This window comes from Acanthopagrus latus, chromosome 3 (assembly GCF_904848185.1).
Source record: "Acanthopagrus latus isolate v.2019 chromosome 3, fAcaLat1.1, whole genome shotgun sequence".
Classification (NCBI taxonomy): domain Eukaryota; kingdom Metazoa; phylum Chordata; class Actinopteri; order Spariformes; family Sparidae; genus Acanthopagrus; species Acanthopagrus latus.
This window is the reverse complement of record NC_051041.1, coordinates 20969893-20981956: the sequence shown is the minus strand read 5'-3', so window position 1 is coordinate 20981956 and position 12064 is coordinate 20969893. Positions and strand designations below refer to the sequence as shown.

Sequence of the window (12064 nt, the reverse complement as noted above, 5' to 3'; positions counted from 1 at the left end):
TATTAGAGCTCATATCTGATAATCAAAAATCCGGCAAAAAACAAGAGTCTTCTCACCTCATTTCAGAGTGCCAGAACAGCTTTGGCAGCCTGAGCTCATTTCCAATCAACTTGTCATTTTTCATCAATGTTAATAAAACACAATGAGACTTAAGAAGTATTAATCGCTGTCCAAATACATTTGGAAATTTGTGTGGGCTGTGTCATAAAAATGCCACACGTAGCATTAAGGCATCAGTGATTCATTACTACACTGGGTTGAATACATCGCCGGAAGCAAAAGCAATTGTCACGGAGACATTTGACTCATGAACTCTTGTGAACTTCATTCTGTAATTTTAAAAAAAGTATGCTGGTCAGAGGTGGGAAGTAGCCAAGTACTAATATTTGTGTCTGACTGTACTCAAGTAGATTTATCAGGCATCTGTGTTTGATTATTTATTTTTCTGACAACTTTTTACTTTCTTGTACAACTTCAGCTTCAACTATCTGTACTTTCCTCTCCTTACATTTTTAGAACAGACTTGTTGGTATAGTCTTTCTGTGCTCAGGGTGCATTACCAACGCAAACTGACAGTATTTGACATCCTGGGAATGAGACTCAACCATCCATTCTCTTTCTGATGAGTTCAAGAACAGCTAAACTACCTTTAAATTTACATGAGGTTCAGTTGGCATTGCACAGAAAGAAATTTCCTGCCATGATGTTTACTCTGACACTCTGACAACATCTCAGATCCTGTACTTGAAGCTGAATCAGTGCTTCTACTTTCACCAGCCTTTTTTTACACATGTATTTGTACATCTACTTGAGTAAGAAATGTGTGTAGGTTTACCATATCCAGGTGAGGTTGATTTATTTTCTTTTCACTTTGCTTTTCTCTCAGTATTTAGGCCAGTGATGCTGAATATACAAAGTTATCAAGTGGCAGACTGAAATGCACTGGTGCGCTGTGGTAGATACAATATTAACATTGTTCAGTTGATATGGTGCGAGCTGTGGATCTGATGCATATAGATGGCCAACATTTTATGCTGAGTATTTTCATATTGTCGACACTGGACTAGCCTTAATTACACCCTTTTGTAACCTTTTGTTATTTTATTTATTATATCTACTCTGACATGATCCTTCCATTACATTGCCTAAAATGGCACTTGTTGAAAACCATTCAAGAAATGTCTATTCATCCAAGCTCTTTTGTCCCCACCACGTTCCAACACAAAGTGACCCTAACCCTTAGCTGTGTTTGATTTCACACAGAAGCAGGTTTCTCAGTCATCCATTTTGAAATGACAGCTTTCACATGCAGATTTATTTGAATGCTAACTCTGGTTCAAAAAATACATTCACAATAAGAGAAAGGGTTGTGATGAATTTGGAAATTGTAGCACTCTCTTATATGCTTGGGTCCAATAAGACCATGGACAGAGCTGCTAACTTTACCTGATAGCATCCAGCTCCTGCACAATGTGTCATTCCTGATTGGGGCTTTTACTAACACAACCTCAACATTGTAAGTCACTGTAGTTAATGATGTGTTTGCTGGTGCTGGAAGTAACACTCTGTCACCGCTGTAGGTAGGAGATTCATTAGGTTAACATGTAAATGTTCACAGCAAACAATAAGGATTACAATGAGCACAGCCCTTACAAATTTATTTGGCTTTGGTGACATGAAAACAAAAATACTTCCAAAATCTTCAAATGCTGTGTCACTCACTTCAAAATGTGAAGAGATCCAAAGCCTCACAGGTCTGTCAGGGGCTATTATGGTTGCTCAACCATGAAAAGTGTATTGATTTGCAGCACAAAACTGAAAAGACACAATGTTCCTCACAGTGCATTCAAAGCTATAAATATACAATATGCAAGTTTCAGTTCTGAAAGATACAAGCAATAATAGTAATTCACTGCATGAAATTGAGGCTGTTAATCACGGTGATCAGTCACCCCAAATTATTGCTTTAAATATGACATATATAAACATGGGTCAGATAGCTCTTTTAACTTTTTTCCTCCCGCCTTGCATTTCCCTCAGGAACATGACAGACAGTACATGCACATCGGCACCATGGTGGAGTTTGCCTTTGCTCTTGTTGGGAAGCTGGATGTCATCAACAAACACTCCTTCAACGACTTCAGACTCAGAATCGGTGAGAACATTTCTTCACAGCACAAATATGAGCATTAATATGATTTGAAGAGCTGAAGTAAAAGCCATGTGATTTGTGATTTGTTTTTGTTTTTTAGGGATAAACCATGGACCAGTTATTGCAGGAGTTATTGGTGCCCAGAAACCTCAGTATGACATCTGGGGAAACAGTGTGAATGTGGCCAGTAGGATGGAGACCACTGGTGTGCTGGGAAAAATACAGGTGAGACGTCTTACAAAACCACAGGGGAATGACCTCCAGCGTGCCTGTAAACTTCTTACTCTACCCATGTTTTTTTCTGTCCAGGTAACAGAGGAGACGAGTGGTATTTTATCAACACTAGGGTACATGTGTTCATGTCGAGGCATCATAAACGTGAAGGGCAAAGGAGACCTGAAGACCTACTTTGTCCACACAGAGATGACCCGATCTCTGTCACAAGGGACCGTGATGCCTTGAGCATGCAACACTAATGAACAAATAAGACTTGAGAACACAATCACACACTCTGTAACTCCGTGCTCCGTAACTAAAACCCATTACCAAAAGCCAGCAGTAGACAATTGTGGAAAACCAGTTTTGTCCTTAGCAACACAATGAAGAGGAGAGCCGAAGCGCCGCGCCCCAGTCCTTCAACACTCACATCAAGTGTAACAAGGACTTTACTCTGAGGAGTCTCTTCACTGTCTAAAGGAGTGCCTGACTAAAGAGAGGTCTTACTAAATTGGTGCAGCTCTCAAGGATCGCAGTCACCCGTCTGTACAATAGTAGTGGTGTGGAGCTAATTAACCATGCCAGTGTTGCAGTGCGTCAGAGCCTTACACTTGAGCAAACTGAGCTGCCTGTCGAGCTTTTTTCTATCTGCCTGGTTGGCACTGTGAGCCAGTTTTTTCCATTTTATTCTAAATGGATGTTACAATAGTTTATTGTCATATAGAGCAGTTGACGCCAACAAATCGCTAGCGTGATGGATAGTTTGCCAAAACCTGTGAATTGTATTTATAGCTTTAGAGCTGCGTTTGTGTCCCACCCAGGAGTAGGAGGACTCAGGCACAGTATTCAAGAGGAAAAGTGGAGGTTTGTTTTTTATAATTCATTTGGAAGCAGACCATCAGCAATGTGTGTAAATGTTCACTGCCATCTTTTTGTTATTCATTAAACATTTGTATATAAAATGACCTCATCTGTCTTTGTGTGCTTGTTTTAGTGCTGTAAACACAAGTGCACCGTGACAGGCTGGTCACAGTACAAACACTGACAGGATGTGCTCACAATTGAGTCAAAGGCTTGTACGATCATTAGTTTGAATGACTGGAGACAATACAGGTTTTCATGTGGCAGATGTATATAATGTAGTCATCAGACGTAGTGACTGCTCTAATAATACTGATCTCTATCTTACAGTAGGGCCAGTATCTAGAGTCTTGTGATATGTAGGAGAGTTTAGATTAGAAGATTAATACCACTCTTATTTCACTCTGTCAAATATAAATCTATAGCCATCAGCTGGTTAGCTGAGCTTACCACAAAGACTGGAAAACAGCCTGCCTAAAGTGGCATATTATCCCTTTATAGCTTTTGATTTGAGTACAGATTTAACTTGCTAGCTATAACAAGTCAAAGGGTATTCCAATAAGTAAAAGCCTGGGCCCTATTTAGATGTTTTGGTGTGTAAATTATTCAGACTTAACAAAGATTTTGGAATAAATCCAGTCCAGCTGGCAGCTGTGACACAGCTTAATTGGCTGCATCATAATCCTTGAGGGTAACTGTCAAAGTTAGGTCTATAAAAAGAGCTAATTTTGTCCCTGACAGGCTGAGTTTGTTACGCTAAGCTTCTGTCTACATTAAGGAAATGATTCACACAGAGATAGACCTTCTTGTTAAATAATAACATCCTTCTTGTTACCAGAAACACAATTCTTGCTCAAGAAGAAATCTCATATGAAAATGTTGCAAGAGATGAGTTGCTGAAGTAAGATGACAGTGGAAATGTGAGTAAGAGTTGGAGAGAGGAGTTTATCCAGAGGAACTGCCAGGAAGCAGTGGTTACACCCCCCCCCCCCCCACACACACACACACACACACACACACACACAAGATTTCAGAGCAAGACTTGAGATTCTGGTTACAAAAACAATAAACCTAACTTTGACAGTCGGAGTTGCCTGAAGGATTACGTCGCGGCTGTGTTGTGGCTGCCAACTGACGAGATCAACCAGACCGATGCCAAAACTTTTAGTAAGTATGAACCATTGACACACCAACAAATGTAAATATAAGGCCCAAGTTTAAAAATGCTGGAACCTTGAAGAAAAAGTAGCACTGATTTTGTGAGCATTGGACAGGGCCAGGATAAGTGTTTCCCCAGCTTCCAGTCTTTATGCTAATCTAAACTATATGACTGCTAGCTGGAGCTTTGTCTTCAGTGGCTAAATATGATCGTGACATTTTTTCATCCAACTCCCCAACAGAAAGGGACAAAGTGTGTCAGAATGTGAAACTATTCTTAGATATATAACATGATGACATGTTAACATCTGTGTAACTATCACATTTACAAATATATCCTCTGGCTTACAAATACCAGTTGTTACCATCACTACATTGTATTTCCATTATGAATTTTACTATAAATAACTCATCGGAGGCAGTTTTGTCGTTTCTTGTAGAATACTTCTTTAAAGGCCAGCGTGTTGGTCCTCTTCCACAGGGCTGCCATGTTTCTACAGCAGCCCAGAATGTACAAACTAACTGACCGACTATAAAGAGGACTTTTCATGTTTTTGTCATTTTTAGCAGCCTCCAGAGGGGAGGGTGAGGGTGAGGGTGACGGTGAGGGGTGTCTCGGTTGAAATCTGCAGCCTCACTTATACATGGACTAAATCCTACACATTGGTCTTTTATATATGAACATTCAGAAATGATATGTACAGCCAGTACTTCAGTAAAAATATATGCTTCCTGGGTGAAATGCACTATGATGCAATAAGGTACATTTACAGCAAAAATCTCTGAGGATGAATCTGTTTTCTAAAGGCTTCTGTGGTCAAATACCAATTTCACCATTTTCATTTTACTCAGTTATTTTCTCTCTTTCTACTTTGGAAACACGGCCTTATGAATTAGCTTCTAATCCTCCTTTATAAACACTGCAGCTCTAACGGCACACAGATTCAAATACTGTATCATGTCTAAGAATAAAGAGTCTATTTCTGCCAGAGTACAAAGGCTGAGGCAAACGAGAGGAATGAGAGATGTCTGTGCTCAAAAGCATCCTATTATGTAGGAGGTCATTCTCAGCTGTGTGGGTTCAGAATTTAAACTCAAAAAGGAATCCAAGAACTTGCAAATCAGAGAGGTTAGTGATGCACGACCAGAGCTGTGTTTGCATAAAGAAAGTGTACATGAGAGAAAACAGAGGAGATCAAATACAGGCCAGGTTTAGTGGTAAATATAAATATGAATGTGCTAACTGTAAGTTTGGCTGAGGCGATCCTTTTTTAACTTCTTCAGTTTGTGTGAATTCATCCAAAATTAGCCCATCTTTCAGGAGTAAGTGGCATCCTTAATGGAGAAATCCTCCCAGAGTGAGAAATCACATTGTGCCTGTCATCCAGGACATTCAGTCTCATCATTAAAAACAGCCATTACACTGAAGTCTGAGCAGCAACACCCCAATCTTTGACATTAAGCGCAATATTGAGCTGCAATAACTGGAAGACATTTTGTGATTTATCGACTGTCTGCACCAGCAGAACCTGTAAATGACACTCAGACTGATGGAGCGACTTCAGTCTGAAATGAGAAAACTTGAGCTTCTTAGAAAGTCTCACTGTCTTCAACATAGTTTTGTCATGAAGTATATACTGAAAATAGCTATATGAATTGCTGATCACCAGCATATAATACAGTTATGTTTGTATGTTAACTATGGACCTATCAAATAAGCTACAAATCTACACTCTACAACACTGGTTTATTAGTGATTGCTTCCACAGTGAGAACAAACACTTTGATCTCATGCTGTGATACTTTCAAGGCTTTCAAACAGGGGTCACTGATCCGTACCCTTCAGCCGCATTCCAGATGATCCCGTTTTTCATGAAAAATTCTTTTGTGCGAGCCACACGAGCGTACTGCCGGCCCGGCTGGTACAGGACGGGAACAGGACGATGACCGTACTCTGAAGAGGATCGCATAGGAACAGCTCGAGTCTTCTCCTGAGGTCGAGGAGGACAACAAGGCAGAGAGGTTCAGGATAAATATCAAAAATGATTAAAGGAAGTCAGATCATTTTTTCACAGAATTTGTTTTGACATGCAGGGAAAAAGCACAGGTGTTACTAATAGCTTTAATGATGGCTGCAGAACAGTAAGGTGTGTCAGCTGTGGGGTGGTTTGTTTTCTATCCTCTGCTGTGAAAAAGACATCTTTAATATTTATGACCAATGCGGTCGATCACTTCAATTCTACACAGCATGAAACATTTAATTAATTTACTAAGTAATTTTTTTTTTTTACTTATATGTTATTTTGACAATTTTGGTCCTCCATAGTATACTGCTGGCTTTTAGTTTATTCACTCTCCAGTTCACATTGCGTGAACATGCACAGTGAAACCATTGTGTAGTAGTAAGATGCTGTGGAGGCGTGTCCATGTGCGTACGTACACGTGCAGATAGGGAAGTGAGGTGTTGGCAGCACATACAAGCACAAAAAACAATTAATATGCAGAAAATATTCACGTTGGGGAATATGGAGCTCCAGGTGCTGTATTCTGTGCTTGCACTGAACTCTTCTGATGCATTGTTGTGGTACAATATAGAACACTCTGGCAACATGTGATTTTGTGAAGCCATAATCACTGCAGTTGGAGCACTGTGTCAGCACTGAGGTGAAGAGATGATTGTTACTCCGTCTCTGCTTTGACTTTCATCATTATGTCTGTTTAATGCCACAACCCGCTAATGAAACTATTGGCTACACCGAGATGTTTTATTGGGAAAACTGTGTTGCTACAAAATGTGTTACCCGAGGCAGCAGTGTGTGTCATTGTGAGCTTTCGCTCAGATTTTTGACTTCAGGGAGGTCAGACTGACTATCTGTAGAACAGACAGTACCTGCTCCTGGCTGTGGCAGATTCACTGGTGGGCATATATTTGCATAAGCTTTAGTGGAACAAAAAAAAATTTACAAAAAAAACCCCAACACATTCCCATTATCATCTCAACACTTAAAACAATAAAAAAAAAAAAAACAACTTTTAAATCCATATTCAAATGTGAATTTCCCCAACAGAGACGTCCTAATTCGGCGGGAGCTGTCAGCCGAACGCTCAGCTAGCAGTAATTACAAGCTCAGCAGTGTGTGTGGCTGCTTTGTTCACCACCCTCTCTGCTTTCAGTGACCCAGAAACTCACTGCGAGCTACTTCTCTTGACATGAATAATTGCTCTGTGGAGACGAAGTGGCTTCAAAACGAGCCATAAACAAATGTCATAAAACTTGGAGATATATGTCAGCCACTGCATGCTAAAAAGAAAAGATCTTAACAGACACATAAATATGGAACAGTTTGAAATGACATTTACATTTCTGAAACACTCCAAAAGCCTTCCTGCCAATATCATCTAGAGCATGGAAGTGTGTTGAGGAAAAACCCAGCAGGAGAAGGTGTTATTAGATGAGAAGAGCTGTAATGTTTATAATGTACACTGGTCTGAGTGCCAAGTGTGTAGGTGGTCAGTGCTTTAAGACAGTGTCCACTGATGTCATGAGTGCAAGAGAAGCAAAGAACTGTAATAAATTTGTTAATTTACTAATTACATTAGTTTTGCTTTACATCGTACTGAAAAACAGCTATGTAAGGTTCACTTGTGCTTGTCGTCTGGTGCACTCAACATGTAAACTAACCTAGCACCTAGACCTACTTTGTAATAAAATAATAAAATACATAGGAATCTTATTTTCTACAGTATGGAACCTAACATGTCAGGATTTGCTGCTTTTCTTTGTCATCTATGACAGTAAATAAGGAGTCTTTGGGTTTTGGATAGTTGATGGGACAAAAGAAGCAATGTGGATAAGTCAATTTGGGCTCTGGGAAATTTTGATGAGCATGTTCCATTCCATTTTATTGAATAAACAATTCAATAATAAAGATAACTATTAGTTGAGGCCCTGATTGGGACAATGTTCCTGACGTGATTTCAGAAAAAATGATAAAAGTGATGCAGTCCTTTTCAGCCTGTTACCTCCAGGGGGTAATATATTATGAAAGTCATCCCTGACAGCAAAGCAATTCAACAGTGGGTCAACTCAAAAGGAAGGAATGACTTGAAGCATGTCTGTGTCCATGAAAATCAACATGTCGGATTAATTTAAGCAAATGAGTCACATTTATGTGTGCTAATATGACACGCCTATCATTTCTGAAATTGATTAAAAGATACACACTGTTTTCAAACAAGGATGGCCCTTTGGTCACATTAGCCAACATGTGGCAAGACGATCTGCTCCACATGCAACTGTCCTACAAGGGAGAAACTGTGCATTTAAAGCAGCTCAAGGGCTTTTACTAATGAATAGCCAGGCTTATTTAGTGCACTGGCTCTTAAAAATGACAGCGTTCTACAGGGTCCACGGCAAAAAGAGGGGATTCATTCATTTTCATTATTTTGTTCATGGCTTTCATATATTTGCTTCAATAAAACATCTAAATAGATCTTAAACACTAGTCAGATTTGTATAACTCAAGTCTGCGCTCATCAGCAGCTAAAACAGTTTTAGATGAGATGTTTGAGAACTAAAACAGTCAATAAATGATGTTTATTACCTCTTCGTATATTTCTAATCCCCCTGCTTTATAGTGGTTCCTCTCGTCTCGGTGCAGTCTCATATCATAACCCTCGGCCTGGTGGAACACTTGGTCATACATGGAGACCTCTGGGACCTGCCAACAGAGAGGCAACGAACAGGTGTTTATCATTCACAGCCCGTGCTCAAACAGAGGGGGGTTCATTTTGTTCCACTTTGGGCAAGGTGCCTGCAGGTAGAGGTGGAACCAAAGCCAACAATCACAGCAATCTCTTCTCAAAATTGGTTCGAGTTACAGCGAAACAAACAGCACTCAGTCACCAGTGGTATTTCAATTAATTGTTCAAAAGAAACCCTCAAATGGTATTGAGAGCAATATCAAAGCTTTCTCTTGTGTTGATATGATCTTTAGATTTATCATTGCTCATAGAGAAGTGGTGAAGAGAAGTGTATTATTCACTAACTTTACTTACAACTGGGTTTGCTGTGAGGGGAAACATTTGCAAATCATTATCTTAATGGAAGTGAACAAAGTTGTTAGTCATTGACATTATTCTCTAGCCTGTAGCATATAGCCTGTAGCCTGTATTCTAGGGACACTTGTATCTAAGCTACATTTCAAAAATATTTATTTCATATATAAGACAGCTAACTTTAGCTTAAGCCCAATTCTGTGACCTTTCCAAATATTACCAGCATTAAGTGGAGACTCATACACAACTCTCAGTTGTGATTTTGTTACAGTACCATTATGAATTAAAATATGTCCCATGAGCTACTAAGCTAACTGGCTAGTTTTATTAGCAGTGGCATTAGCTTAGCATGCCTGGCAACAAAGTTTTACGTTAACTGCTAACTCCGACACCTCACCCTTGAGTCTCTGTTGAAGATTGACATTTCTTTTGGTCCCATTCGTCGTGGTGGAATGTAGCTGAATGAGGACAACGTAGCCAGCGGTCTCTTTTGTGCCTCGAGTTTCACGTCCATCTGAAAAGCTAAAAAACAGGCTTTTTTAAAGTAAAAAAAAAAATTAAAAATTTGAGTAGTAAACATCGAGCTGGACGACGCAGAGCGCTCGCGTCTGTGGTTGCTAGGTTACTGACAGCGCCAGCTGATATGCTGCTTTCAAGTCCTCTGTGTTTGTCAGTACTTCAGAGTTTCATAATGCCAGATGTCACCTAACTCAAGTGCTTTTGCTTTTAGGCACACATCGTGAGTGCTCATCCTCCAAATAAAGTTATTTTATATTTTGATATAGTGGGAAATACTAATAATTGCAGCAGGACGTTATGTTTTTTCACTGTGACATATTATGATGCACATTTTTGCAAACTTTGTGGGAGCATTAGTCTATTCCTGAGCCTTTAGGCTTTCATTATTTCAAGTTTGCTCCCCTTTATTATTAAAAGTCTAATTTCAATAGATTTAGCCAATAGACACACTTCTGACCCAGTGAGAAATCCACGGATGAGGTTTATCTAGTTGATTCCTCAATTTTAGTATAAGTTATGGCAAAAACTTTTATTCATTATTTAATAACCCTGATGGCTGAAAGCATGCAAAATTACCTACCAATTAAAGTGGGCCAGTCTGGTTGAGGGTGTATTTATGCAGATATAATAGTTATAGAATTATGCAGTTTTATATTATAGCTCAAGAATGCTGATATTCAGTAGGAATATACCAATTAAAACTGTCTGTTTGTCTGTTTCACTTTTAAATCATTGCTTTGGGTCAAGAGTGGACCACAAAAATAAAGTGCACACAGCACATCCTTGCACAGTCGCCCCAGTATGTTCCTTTATGCTAATAACTCTTGTCCCCTCAAGGTCCTGCGAAGGTCTCTCGCTGCATCTGCTGTGTGACTCTGGCAGCAGAATCAATTTATAACATTGGACAGACTCTGCCTGAAGCACAGTGTGGAATATCTGGTTTGGTTATGGGTCACATTAAAGTCCAATTGCCAGGACTTCAGATAAAGTGTATATACTTTCCCAGTCCCTGAGCAGTACAGGTGGCGCACCTCATGGTAATCCAAGTCCAGTTGGGAAAGTTGCAGAACAACTTCCGTGAGTATGACCAATTCATGATGTTATGTTTTGGGGGGTTTTTTTCCATCAGGTGCTGGTGTCCTCATTTTGTGAGTGTCAGCCAGAGCCAGGCTAGTTGTTATCACTTTCAATGCTAAAATAAGCTAATTGGCTGCTGATTGTAGCTTCATGCTTAAATGCGCAATAAATATTTTCTGCCTCCACGATTTCACTATTAAAATAAAGCATAACTAATGTGGCTGGTCAGAGCAGAGCGCAGACCTGCCTTGCAGAGCCGGCCTGATCTAGAGGTGACAGTTGTGTGCAGAACGGGAATAAGTCAATTTTCCAAAATGTCCTTATATCTCCTCATTAAAACGAAAAACATACAAAACAGTAAATAGCATTGTGTTTGTTTTCATTGAACAGGTTGAGTTGACTTAAAAATGAAAAGCCAAGTAAAAGTCATTTAATTTTATTTGCTGGCACACTATTTCAGAGTGTGTCTGAGTGACTCAATGCCTCACACACAGGCACAAACATTCTTTGACCTCACACCTCCCAGAGTGTGTGTGCCTTGCATTACAGAAAGCTTACATTGCCACGTAATCTAGAGGGACAGTTAACCTCTAAGCTTTTTTCCATTTAGGAGATTACAGCCGTGACATACACCTTATTTTGTGTGTGCGTGCATGTGTGTTTGTGTGTGTCAGCCTGTCCCACCTGCTGTTATTGTTCTCTCCCTCCACGTAATTACGGCAAAACAGCAGGGGGTGGCCAATAAGAGCCACTCACTGTGCTGTTGGCCCCGACTGCAACACACACAAACACACACACACAGAACCACAATACAAAGCCATGAACCTCTCTGAGAGCAGGGCAGCACAAATTATGATGAAACTGCCAACAGTTCTGCGGTTCAAGAGGCTTCCAGCAACAGTGACGTAGCCGAGGACAGCAGCGATGGGTGGACGAGAAAAGAGAGACAGACAGAGAGAGGGAGACGGAGCATGCTCACACCTGCTTTCTTTTCATTTTAGAGGTTGTCTCAGAGGACAGGAG

At 40.0% G+C, this 12064-nt stretch overlaps 2 protein-coding genes across 8 annotated transcripts in view; one reads left to right on the top strand and one right to left on the bottom strand.

The window, feature by feature from the left end:
• Window positions 1-4207, top strand: part of adcy2b (adenylate cyclase 2b (brain)) — a 54709-nt gene extending 50502 nt beyond the window's left edge. For 6 of the 7 annotated variants that reach the window (XM_037093444.1, XM_037093443.1, XM_037093445.1 and 3 more), the window contains 2 exons: window positions 2041-2155; window positions 2253-4207. In XM_037093444.1, the coding sequence (XP_036949339.1) occupies window positions 2041-2155; window positions 2253-2614 (477 nt within the window). In that variant the 3' untranslated portion in view covers window positions 2615-4207. The remainder of the gene's footprint in view (window positions 1-2040; window positions 2156-2252) is intronic. The other variant, XM_037093448.1, reaches the window with a different exon arrangement.
• A 1908-nt stretch (window positions 4208-6115) lies between these two features.
• Window positions 6116-10073, bottom strand: c3h5orf49 (chromosome 3 C5orf49 homolog). The gene is made up of 3 exons (XM_037093451.1): window positions 9843-10073; window positions 8992-9108; window positions 6116-6378 (listed from the first exon to the last, which is right to left on the bottom strand). The coding sequence occupies exons 1-3, from the start codon at window positions 10023-10025 to the stop codon at window positions 6202-6204; spliced, it is 477 nt and encodes a 158-aa protein (XP_036949346.1). The 5' UTR covers window positions 10026-10073; the 3' UTR covers window positions 6116-6201.
• Between the last annotated feature and the right edge of the window lie 1991 nt (window positions 10074-12064).

What these genes read in the sequence shown, in the direction of transcription:
- c3h5orf49 (XM_037093451.1), bottom strand. Translation starts at nt 10,025, where the DNA reads ATGTTTACTACTCAAATTTTTAATTTTTTTTTTTACTTTAAAAAAGCC. An exon ending in TCTTCAACAGAGACTCAAGG is followed by an intron (nt 9,109 to 9,842) that starts GTGAGGTGTCGG and finishes CTCTGTTGGCAG; the next exon opens with GTCCCAGAGGTCTCCATGTA. An exon ending in GATTAGAAATATACGAAGAG is followed by an intron (nt 6,379 to 8,991) that starts GTAATAAACATC and finishes CCTCGACCTCAG; the next exon opens with GAGAAGACTCGAGCTGTTCC.